Below are 12,361 nucleotides of genomic sequence, written 5' to 3'. Positions count from 1 at the left end.
CACTCTTTTTAAAGACACATTTCTTGAAGCCCAATGTGGATCTAGGGCACTACGGTCATCTAAGATTTCTTTACATTGGGGTAGTTCCTCCATGTCAACTTCCCTTATATTTCCTACTTCCTTTTGCTGTAGGTTTCCTCAACTTAAGCTTTTATATTTTCTATTGCATTTGGCAAAAGGTAGACGGATAGTCATTTATTTTTCTCTTAACTTCTAAGAGCTCGTTCCTATTTTCGATGCCTTTCTCATAGCAGCTTTCCTCATTTGATGGAATTCTCTTTTTAAATTTAACTTAAAAAAATTTAAAATTCTATGTACTTCATTAACCTCATTTTTTCCCCCCTCTGGAGCCATTGCTTTGTTTTTCTTGCTTTTAATGTTGCTTGTTTTATGTAACTTGATCCTTGGTCAGTCATTGATATCCATAAATTATTCTGTGAAAATGGTATGGGTTTTCTCCATTTTTGTAAATGTATGTTATCTGCCAGCCTCCCTTGTTGTTGTTGTTTATTATTTTTGAAAGGGTGGGGCAGAGAGAGAGGGAGACAGAAGATCTGAAGTGGGCTCTGCACTGACAGCAGAGAGCCCAACGCTCGGCTGGATCTCAGGAGCTCAAACCCAGGGTGAGATCATGACCTGAGCACTGAGCTGAAGTCAGAAGCTTAACGGACTGAGCCACTCAGGCACCTCAACTAGTCTCCTCTTAAATAAAATGGGCAATTAGGAGCTCTGGATTTGTGGATTGGGCTTATTGTTCTGCAGACTGTTAGCACTAATTACATTATTTAAACTTACAAGAATAACTACAACATAACTATTGAAATTTAGGAGAGGTAGAGAATAATGTAAGTTAGCTCTGATTTTTTACAGCATATATTTGCCAAGTAACATATAAAATAAACCAAGGACTAGTGATACTAGTATATTGTTTAGTCGATTGATGGTAACCATGAGAATAACTAAAAACAAGTAGCTAAAAATGGTTTCTAAGGAGCAAATTGAAAATGAGAAGAAGCAGTTAGGAACATTGTTTTTTATTATATTCCCTTTTGTATTTTTTTTTATCATAAGCATGTATTTCTTTGAAATAAATACAAATGAAGTGAATATGAAATGGTAGAAACTGAGGGGAAAATGTAAGAAATTTGAAAAGAAAAAGAAAAAATGAATTTCATTTCTAAGAAGGAAAATAAATTCAAACCTTCATTTATCTGTACTAAATTTCTCAGACAGAGGGAGAATGTTGTTGCCAAGGAGACCAAAGCAACTGTTGAGCCGCAAATTCAGCTCTTTAAAAAAATTCCATAACATTTATTCTGCAATTACATCCTACTCAGGTTTTACAAAGGCCAATAAAATGGTTTTAATGAAGTCCTTGAAACCTGGTGTATGATGTCACTAACATTTACTAAATATTCAGGTTATAGAATCTAGTACAGTGATAAGAAAATTAGAGTAAAAGTCAAATGATCTAAATTCTAGTCTCAACTCCACTGCTTAAAAGCCATACATCCTTGAGTAAGTCATTTACCTTTTCTGAAACTTTCTTTACTTGTAAAAATGGGGAAAACTACTATCTAGCTTGCCTGCCATGCAAGGCTGCTGTATCAAATGAGATTTAGATCATTTTCCGTTTGAAACATTACAAATAAATTCAAGTAGTAGTGTTAATATTTCCCAAAATTAATAAAGCCACATGTATTCTGTACTCTTCATTGCTTAAGGACCAAATTAAGTATTAGGAAAATGTGAACCAAAAAAAGTAACCTAAACTACTACTATAAAAACTGGATTGAACTAAGTGGCAGATCCAACCTCTGGTCCAGGCTCTACCCAAACTGGATAACTTCCACAACTTCTTTAGATCTCTATACCATGAAGTTAGACTAGACCACCTTTGTAGAGGTGCTTCTTGGGTGTCTTTTCCATCACACAATGATGATTAAAAGGGAATTCGTTCACCTCCATTTTACTGGGCTATATTTTGCTTGCAAATGTTTCACTGCTAGGTATCCGAAAATCACTGGCTTAGACTGAAGTCTTTTATTTCTATTTTCAGGCATTTCATAACCCTAACCTAACCTAACCTAACCCAACCCATCTTTACATTCTATTCTTTCTCAACACAGACCTATATTTTGAGACCAGAGTACTCTACTCACTATTTCTCAAAATGCCTTGGCCAAGCTGTGCCTGCACATTTTGTCAATATACAACCGTTGCTGCTCCAACTGGGTGAATAGCACTGCCCTGTGTCCTGTTCCACTCCCACCCACACATTAAAACACCCAAACTTGAGCAGTACTCAATACTTTGGCTATATCTGCTTTCAAAAAGTTAAAGTTTGAAGTAAATTAGAAACAGGTGATAGTTGTCATGTTAAAGAGAACCTGGCTTGTAGGCCAGCCAAGACTTGTGTGTAATTTGATAGGATGTAAAAAAAACATCAAAAGAAGTATGAAGAAAGTGGGAGCTTTAGTTAGCCCTAGCACATAGAAGGGAGTGAGCACTATAGAAGAGTCATCTGGGCACTACTTGGAAGAGGAACACCTTGATCCATGGACTTGGGTTCCAGTGGTAAGATAGTCCCATCATAGAAACGGATGCATTTACTTACTACAGGCCAATGCTGTTAAACATTTAGGCATATATCTGAATCCTTGTGATTTTATTTCATGATCTTTGACTTCCTTATGGTGCATCTAGAAAACACCTTGACTACAGACAAATCTACTTATTTTACATCTGTACCATAAATTAATATAACTGCATTCTGAATTCAGACATCAGGTTCAGTTTCGAGTATAGCGAATCCATCCTGAGACAACACAGCCTAACAAATTAGTCTGACAGCATAGAAACTGAGGGTCAGATCCTGGACTATGGTAAATTTACCAACAGAATGCCATCCCATAGTACCCCAAACTGCTCCAGTAAAAACCCTGTCTTGTGGTATTATTTTCCTTTTAACACTTAACCACACTCTTACTTATTCAAGGCCAATAAACACATACTGAAGCTTTTCTATGGCCCCTACATACCTTTCTGATAATTTCTATGTACCCTAAACTACAGCTGAAACAAATGTTCTACATACACAAAGTTTCTATCTCTGCTTGGAATAGTCTTCCTATGTTGGGAAATCTAAATTCTAACTAATTCTGAAAGTTCAGCACAAATAACACTTTTTTTCATGAAGATAAAACTAGCAATTTTGTTGATCTAGGCAAGCAGAGTCATTGAGGATCAGCCATATTTGATAGGGGTTCCTTTTTTTTTTCACTAAACAGGTATTAATCAGGTATTAAACTCAGTTTCTCTTCTAAAAGACTATTTATGCTGTCAGTGTGTAATGTAATAAAAACTGTAAGTTTGATCTATTATTTTACATTTCTGCACTCTAAATTTCAGTGCCCTGGGATATAGCCTAGGTTACCCACACTATCAGTCTATAGTAAATACACATTTGTTTACCAATTATAAGCATTCTTTCCCATTATGGGGGGAGTCAGTTAAGTAATTATTTATTATTTTTATTAAATAATTATTTAAATTATTTGGATCTATTCCTCAGTTAAAGGCACTTACTACTTGTTCCCTTTGCGAGCTTTAGTTTTATTTTCCCTTCTATGTTGCTTGAAGATATGATCCACATCTATTTCATGTTTGTATCTCCCACAAGTTTTTAGCTAGTATCTTACATAGAGAGGGCACTTTAAATATAATTTAAGAACCTCTCTTCCATTTTCAGTGAAGGCTCACCTCAGTCTTTTTATATTTATCCTGGTTTTATAAAGTCTCCTTTGATCATCCCAGTCCACAGGTCACTCTTACTTTTGTTCCAATAAGGACTGCCTATAAAACATTTAATTGCCAGCAATACAACCCTAATGTTATCTTTTTTTGGTGTATATGCATTTTATAGTCTTTTTATATTTCAGTATATTCCAATAATATCCAGGCATAGACAATTAATACATATTGATTCATTCAGCCAATCTTTAAAAAGAAATCAATCAAGAGACTCATTAGGAAAAGTATAGTCAAAACTGGCACCTAAAGAGAACAAAAGATCTCATCCATGGCAATGAAAAACAAATTCCTATTGTTGGGGTCAAACAACCTTGACATACTTAGTAGTTACTAGTAAATTAAATTGTGTTGTAATTCTACAAGTGTTTTCAAATTTCATGAGTCTTCCTTTCTCTTTAGGGACACGTAAGTGCCCAACCACATTCATTTCCTGAAAATACCAATGAAAGCAGATGGCTTTAAACAAAAACAATTAACTATATTAAACATATACAGCTATCATTCATTTGTAATTTGGGTAGGTTTCCCTGCTGAAGACATTATATAGTTGGTTTGTAGTACATTTGATTTTATTGTATGCTATTCCTTAGCTCTTATGCTATGCTTTAAAGTTATTTGCATTTTACACATCCTTACAGTAATTAATGGGATATCACAAATTCTGCACACTTGATTTAAAAAATATATCTTTATGGTCAAATTCTGTAATAAGGGACTTATTTCTTTAATTTGATATTTGAATCAGAACACTAGAGATTCTCCCCGCTCCAAGTATGGTCCACAGACTAGCAGCAATGGTATCACCTGGAAGCTCATTCTTGAGGCCGAATCTCAGACCCTACCCCAGGCCTACCAAACGGAAATTTGCATTTTAGATTCCCAGGTGATCTGTAAGCACGTTAAGGTTTGAGAAGCACTGGTTTAGACTCTAGAGGAAGAACAGAATGTCTAAGATGCACATGACCAAGAAACAGTTACTAACTCATTGTAATTGCTTATTTGTTGGTCTTTTCTGCTAAATGAAGGCGTGTTGAGGGCAGAACCCTTTCTATTTCCTCACCACTAGTATTCATTCCCTGGCCCTAACAGGCTCTGAAAACATTACCCAATACACAATACATATTTTTGCTAAATGCATGAATGACTGAGCAAAGTAAAAATAAAACTTTTTCATAAAGTGAATCCTTTAGGAAATTCTTTTGTACAACACAATTTCATGTACTACCATACTAATTCCTTAATTCAGTATTATGAATTCCATTTTAAATACACTGCCTTCGCTACTTCAACAAATGCATTTAATGCATTTGACAAAGCAAAAGCTTGGATCATCTTCCTCTGCTGGAGTCACCAGTGGCGTCTTTTACAAGTGAGAGAGCTGCATTTTAACTCTGGCTCTCACAGATCCATCCCATATGTCTGCACAAGATGAAATCACCCCAACAACTTGGAGGGGGTGGGGGGAGTAGAGGAGGAAAAGGAATGGGTAAAGCAAAAACAATTCCATATCAGGAGCATCATATGAAACCTGGAAAACATGATTCTTTGAACAGGATACTCCAGAAAATAACTCCCGGCAAGGGGAATAAAGAGGTAAGAGAACTCTTACCTTTTCAAGAGCTAAAGGTGATAGAGAAAACCACCAGCGACTACCTAGCGACGGAAAGTGGAAACACACCAGACCAGAAGTAAAGCAGAGAGCGGTTAGAAACACCTAAAAAGGGTACCAAAAACCACTTTCAGGTTTGCAGAGAAGGAAGTCAAAGGAGAAGAAAGAGGAAAGAAAATAGTTCTATGAAGGGTAGAACTTACGACATGATGATGATAAAGTAATAATAAATAATCGATAATAATAATTTTTTTTTAAAGAGACGACGTGCACTTGAAGGGCGGGGCTGTGGGTGAGAAAGGGAGGCTGCAATTCCGCGCACTGCAAAAGGAAGTGACCACAGGTATCCCGGCTCAGATGGTCCCGGGGAGGCGGCCCAGGCATAGGTGGGTGGCAACGCCCGGCTCCGCTGTCTCCCACCCCGTGGCCTGAACCATCTTCTCAGCAGCCTGCTGACCACCGGGTGCGGACGGGAAAGGGCGGACTGTGCATGGGCGGGCGTGCGGGAGGACAGGAGGATGCAAGGCTGAACAGGTACCCACCTTATCCCAACGGAGCCACTGCCCGATGGCCGTGTCTAGCTGAGGATCACCGGTATGGTAGGGGGCGTGGAGCAGGTTGGAGTTCAGGTCTCCCTCCGCGTTTTCAGCCATGGCAGCAGGACTGAGGTGTGAGGGCCTGGGGGCCGGCGAAGACACTGAGTTGGGGGTGGGGCTGAGATGCGCTCACCAAGGTTCTGACGCCCCCTCCTCACTGAAGGGCATCGGAGACCAACCGCAAGGTGTCTGAACCAGCTCCTGCCTCAGCTTTGCGGAAGCAGGAAAGACGGGGGATTCGGCCACCCGCTCCCCACCAGACTAGCTCCGGGTCTCTTTCTGGGCCAACGGACTGAAGCGGTCCGGCGGCGAGAGAACAACAACAGTCCCAGATGTCTGGGTCTCGGCCGCCGCCGCCGCCCTCGCCGCTGTACGCCCCGCCTCCCGCGCCACTGGCCCCACCCTTTCCCGCCCCAGCTGATTTAAGTCCCTGGGGCGTGAGGCACCAGCTGGAGAGTACGATCCCGGTGCCTTCGCAGTAACATAAGTTAGGATCCGTTGGGGTGTGATGGGTTGTGGCGCGGCCTTTTTTTTTTTTTTTTTTTAATTTGCTTCTTGCCACGCGTCTTATCCTTGTTAACAGTCCTCACACACTCCCACGCGTCTCTTTTCTCGCTCAGCTGCCAAGGCCGCTACCAGCACGCTGCTTCAGAGCTCGCTCCGGAGACCCGGGCGCGCGTGCAGGACCCCTGCTCCCTCCAGCTTCAGTTTGGGGTACGCGCTTGGCGGGAGGATGCACGGGCCTGTTTCCGCACGACCTCACGGGAGTTGTAGTACTCTTCTTTCCCGGAGATCTGTAGAGACCGCCGCAAAGACTACAACTCCCAGCGGCTGCGCGCTCTCCCTTTCCTCAAAGGAAAAAGATCCGCCTCGGAGCTATTCCTTATGGACGCGCCCTGCCCTTACCTTGCTGCGCAATGTGGCCTTAGAATGAAGTTATTTTAAGCCAGGACTGATGCAGTAAGGGGACCACTGTCATCCATTTAATGCTTTACAGTTTATCAGTCATGTTCTATCGCTTCAACCATCTTGTGAGGTAGGTGGGCGTGATCTAGCCCTAATTTACAAACAAAGAGGAAACTGCCTGTGCCTGTGAAGGGAGTTTCTCAAAGGCAAAATTCGAAATGGAACCAGGGTGCCAACCTCACATTTCATCTGGTAGTTCTGTTGCTGCAGTGGGGTAGGAGGGAGAACAAGATGACTGAAAAAATAGACAAAGAAGTTAAGGAGGGAGGATGGGTCAGCATTTAACCATAACAGAAGCAACGATGTTCAGGTGTCAAAAGAGAGGTAAAGAGCAATGACGATAGGCATACGGAGGAGGAAATGAGATTTTTGAAATAATCTTCAATTTTTTATTTTGCCTCTCTGCTATGGAACGCTCACCTTGCAGAGTCACACAACTTGAGGACTGAGAGATGCTGAGCAGGGCTTACCTGTCAGACGCTCAGTTTCTTGGTTTGGCCTTCTTACAATGGCTCTACGATTTTGGCCGAGTATCTTAGAGCTCTTTCCCTAGTCAGCTTTTTTGTAAGGAGGGTGTAATAATATTTTACAGTTACTGGCTCTACAGTAACTTAATAAATAGCTTTAGAGTGCTTGAAGGTTCACAGATAAAAGACCTAATAAATTCAAAATACTCCTTTCTTCCCTTTAACAAGCCATTTACCATAATAAAATCCAAGCTGCCAAGGTACAGAAAGAGCATAGTGCCAATTCCTAAAAAATAACGTGCCATGGTTGGGATTTACAGTCTGCTAAGCAGTTGGGTGTTTCTTTTATGGAATTAGCAAGTTCTTTTAATCACACAAGGCCTGGGAAACAACCACGTGTCCTGAAAAGAAATTAATAGTTCACTATCGTCACCATTATTGTCCATGACAAATGTTGAGTATTTACTCTATGCTAAGCATTATGCTAGGAGCTGAGGCCACAAGAAAGTATATAACAAAACTGTTTATTTCAAAAAATAAAATGTGTCTGGGAAGACAGATGTATGTGAGAAAATGCTTCCTTCAGACAACTGTTAAAGAATTCAGAGTCTGAGGTAGTCAATAAAAGCAACAAGCAGCAGGAGGGAGAAGCACTGGGCTTTAAAGGTCAAAAAATTAATAAGTAGAGAAAAAGGTAGAGGGCATTTCAAACCCATACATCACTGGTTCTCAAATCTCCCTAGGAATTCATTTAAAATGTGTATTTCTGGGGCACCTGGGTGGCTCAGTTGGTTGGACATCCATCTCTTGATTGTGGCTCAGATCATGATCCCAGAATCGTGGGATTGAGCCCCGTGTCAGGCTCTATGCTGTCAGTCTCCATGGGGAGCTTAGATTCTCTCCCACTCCCTCTTTCTCTCTCTCTCTCTCTCTCTTCTCTCTCTCCTACTCTTCCTCCCTCTCTCCTTCTTCCCCTCTCCCCCTCATGCTCTCCCTCTCTCTAAAAAAAAAAAAAGTGTATTCCTGGTCACTGCCCTAGAGATTCTGATTCAGTGCTTTGGAATAGGGTCTAAGTGCCCACATATTTAACAAATATCTATTGATTGTGACATAGGTGGCCATGATCTGACTACAGAGTTTGATAGGAGGACCAGTGAATTGGGGTCCTCTGGAATCTCATTAAGAAATACAAAATTTCAGGGGCGCCTGGGTGGCTCAGTCGGTTGAGCGTCCGACTTTGGCTCAGGTCATGATCTCGCGGTCCGTGAGTTCGAGCCCCGCATCGGGCTCTGTGCTGACCGCTCAGAGCCTGGAGCCTGTTTCAGATTCTGTGTCTCCCTCTCTCTCTGACCCTCCCCCGTTCATGCTCTGTCTCTCTCTGTCTCAAAAATAAATAAATGTTAAAAAAAAAAAAATTAAAAAAAAAAAGAAATACAAAATTTCAGGCCCCATCCCAATTGTGCTGAATCAAAATCTGTATTTTAACAGGAGCCAATCATGATTTATATGCATATTAAATTTGATAAGCAGTGGTTTTTATAAGACAGTTCTTTAATTCAATTCTGAGAAACACTACTAAATCAACAGACCTTCTAAGAGATGGAATTCTATAGCACAAGTATAAAAGACTGGAGAAATACAAGTTTTAATTCAACACCAGAATCAACCAGCCCTCAACTTTATCAGCAAGATTATGACATACACTGGTTACCAGAAACCTTGCCCAGCATCTTTGGCTTATTGCTTAGGAATTGAGGGGTACCCAAAGAGACCTACAACTTATCAAATCAAAGAATAGTGTAAGTGTGTCCAGAAGAGGGGGTATAACAGTTTTCCTAGTCAGAGAAAGCTCAGAAGCTTTAATTTCTGTTGGAATTTGCCCAGGGTTCTTTTTTTTCAAGTCTTTATTTAAATTTCAGCTAACGTACAGTGTAATATTAGTTTCAGGTATACAACATAGTGATTCAACACTTCCATACATCACCCAGGGCTCATCACAAGTGCACTCCTTAATCCCTGTCACATTTAACCCATCCCTGCACCCACTTCCCTTCTGGTAACCATGGGTTTATTCTTTATAATTAAGAATCTCTTTCTCTCTCTCTCTCTCTCTCTCTCTCTCTCTCTCTCTCTCTTTTTCCCCCCTTGCTCGTTTGGTTTCTTAAATCCCAGGTATGAGAAATCATATGGTATTTGTCTTTCTCTGACTGACTTACTTTGCTTAGCAGAATACTCTGCAGCTCCATCCATGTTGTTACAAATGGCAACATTTTGTTCTTTTTTATGGGAATTTGCCCAGGGTTCTGTATTTTTATTTGTTAAATCTGGCAACACCAACTGTGGTCATGAAAGAGAATATCTCTCTTGGTCCTAATATATATATGACCTAATATTTTAAGGTCATAATGTATATAACTTACCCTCAAGTGGTTCAGAAAAAAATACTGTGTGTGTGTGTGTGTGTGTGTGTGTGTGTGTGTATATACACACACAAATATATGTTATATATACACACACATATGTATTATATAAATATACATGTAAACATATGGTTAGATAAATACCAAATAATAGATCAAATGGGGGGACATTTTAACAACGGGTGAATTTGGGTAAAGGATAGATGGATAATCTTTGTACTATTTTAATTTTTGCAGCTTCATTTGAAATTATTTCTAAATTAAAAAATTTAGAAGAAAAACCTCAGGGCATCTGGGTGGCTTAGTTGGTTAAGTACCCAACTTCAACTCAGGTCATGATCTTGTGGTTCATGAGTTCAAACCCTGCGTCGGGCTCTGTGCTGACAGCTCAGAGCCTAGAGCCTGCTTCAGATTCTTTGTTTTCCTCTCTCTGTGCCCCTCCCCCGCTTGCACTCTGTCTCTCTCTCTCAAAAATAAATAAACATTAAAAACATTAAAAAAAAAAAAAAAGAAACCTCAAGTGTATAAGAAATAGCCATTCATTTATTGTTTTTAAAATTCTAATTAAGAGATTCAAACCTCTCATTATGTCAGGGTAGCAAGAAATTAAGTTTTCATCAGTATCAGGGGCCCCTCCTCTCGCTCAGGCTTTATTGTATGGTACTGGGGAAACAGAGAGTCAATAGCTCTAGTTCATCAAAGTTTTTGCTAACCTCTGTATTGTCCAGGGTCTTTTTTTTTTTAATTTCATTAAAAATTTTATTTTTAGAGCCCATCAATGGACAAATCCCAAACAGTAGCAATACAGAGTATTTAAGAACATTTTAATATTTCTTTCTATCCATCTTTGTTTTCCTTTCCACAAACAAACATACTGGATTAACGCAACAATACTCAACCCCAAGTTCAATGCCTGAGTACTTTCAATATCTATTTTGAACACATAATAAAGCAGAGGCAGTTGATTTTATTTCCATTTGGAGCTCAGCAATTACTTTAGCTTCACATTATTGTATCACAAGTTATAACCAAATGGCCTACCAAAGCATCTAAAATCATAAAATTATTATAAGCCAAGTCAATGGTATGTATAAAGTTAACATGAAACAACAACTAGACTAGTATACATTTGTTTTGGGTCCTACAAGAAATATGCCAAAATAACAAGCTTTGGTAAAAGATGAGGTCCTGGGGCAGAGGAGAAGGGGAAGTCATATCATCAAAAATTTTGAGGAAAAGTTAGGTAAAAGGAAACCAGCCTATAGTTTTAACCAAATGAAGGGAGAAAGGGGAGTACATTATCAGGGTTGATGACAACTTGGGAAAAGACATATAGCATTCCATCACAAACTTGTTCACTACCTCAAGAGCTCAGCATCAGGCTCTCCAGGCATTCTGTTATTCTCCCGCTGGGTTTCTTCACGTGAACATAAACGTACATTTATGCTAACAACAGAGTATTATACGGTATTTAATCTGATGGCAAACAATAAGAAAAAAAATTGTTGGGGCCAGACTGACTTCAGGCCATCTCAATACCCCTGAAAATAGGGGCAAAAAATGAATCATTAAGAAACAGTATTCAAAGAGTACTGTATTACCTAATGTGATTTATAAAACAAGCACAATTCAGTAATTGTCAATGGAAAAAGTCATAATATTGGAAAATTAGGAATGTTTTGATGCTGATTTTTTACCAAAATGGTACTCCAAACAGTTAAGTTGGAACAAATTCCAAACTCGCACTTACTTGCATCACCTCAGTTTAATAATCCAACAAATGACAAGGCAAACAATGAAAACAACATCATATAGCACAGCAGCTTGTTTGGCTCCCTCTAGATAAAATCTTCAGTTTTCCCATAGTTTTACCTAGAAATCCAGTTACAGAATCAAACTGTGAATCCATTTCAGCTAATAATTTATTTTGATGCTTAACCTCATGGCCTATTTCGATGGAAAGAGATTTTATAGCAGTTACTTTGCTTCTCAGACTTTCAGTGAGTCTCTCATTTTCTTCACAGGCACTATACCCACTGTTAGCATAGCCATAGTTCCCATATTTGCCTGGAGGTACTCCTTCACCCAGGCCTGCACGCCTCATCCTGCCAGAGTAGGGAAGGAAAAAAAGCAGAAGGAGGGGTGGGTAGAAAGGGGCCACGGTCCCTGGACGGTGTCTTCAGAACCAGGGCCCAAAGAAACACCAGCTTCTTTCCCCGAAGCGCCATGACATCAGTCTGTATTGCCCAGGGTCTTAATGGTCTCTGGAAGTCTGACAGCTTTCTCCTTGCAAAGCATTCATAAGCTGTGGCCAGGAAACTTGGTTAAGACTATGAACCCCAAAGCCTCTATCTAGGTATACCATATAGCCATCACCTCTAAAATCTTGCCAATTCCTTAGACCTCAGGGACTCTCTCTCCTTACTCTATCTTAAGACTTTAAATCTTGAGGAAATCTATCATTCTGCTGTGATGTCTCTGAAAAGAGAA

The 12,361-nt window shown here is 39.8% G+C and overlaps 2 protein-coding genes across 2 annotated transcripts in view; both read right to left on the bottom strand.

The window, feature by feature from the left end:
- The window catches only part of PGM2L1 (phosphoglucomutase 2 like 1), a 48,425-nt gene extending 41,692 nt beyond the window's left edge, over nucleotides 1–6,733 (bottom strand). The window contains exon 1 of the mRNA XM_058687776.1: nucleotides 5,965–6,733. Coding sequence (XP_058543759.1) covers nucleotides 5,965–6,075 — 111 coding nt within the window. The 5' untranslated portion in view covers nucleotides 6,076–6,733. The remainder of the gene's footprint in view (nucleotides 1–5,964) is intronic.
- Nucleotides 6,734–11,678: 4,945 nt separating this feature from the next.
- LOC131486570 (BET1 homolog) lies at nucleotides 11,679–12,067 on the bottom strand. The gene has a single exon (XM_058686484.1). It carries the CDS (start codon nucleotides 11,973–11,975, stop codon nucleotides 11,679–11,681), a length of 297 nt encoding a protein of 98 aa, XP_058542467.1. The 5' UTR covers nucleotides 11,976–12,067.
- Between the last annotated feature and the right edge of the window lie 294 nt (nucleotides 12,068–12,361).

Source organism: Neofelis nebulosa, chromosome 10 (genome assembly GCF_028018385.1).
Source record: "Neofelis nebulosa isolate mNeoNeb1 chromosome 10, mNeoNeb1.pri, whole genome shotgun sequence".
Classification (NCBI taxonomy): Eukaryota; Metazoa; Chordata; class Mammalia; order Carnivora; family Felidae; genus Neofelis; species Neofelis nebulosa.
The sequence above is the reverse complement of the archived record's forward strand: the minus strand, read 5'-3'. Positions and strand labels throughout refer to the sequence as shown.

Bases quoted from the DNA above. Each gene is read 5' to 3' on its own strand.
- LOC131486570 (XM_058686484.1), bottom strand. From the start codon at position 11,975: ATGAGGCGTGCAGGCCTGGGTGAAGGAGTACCTCCAGGCAAATATGGG.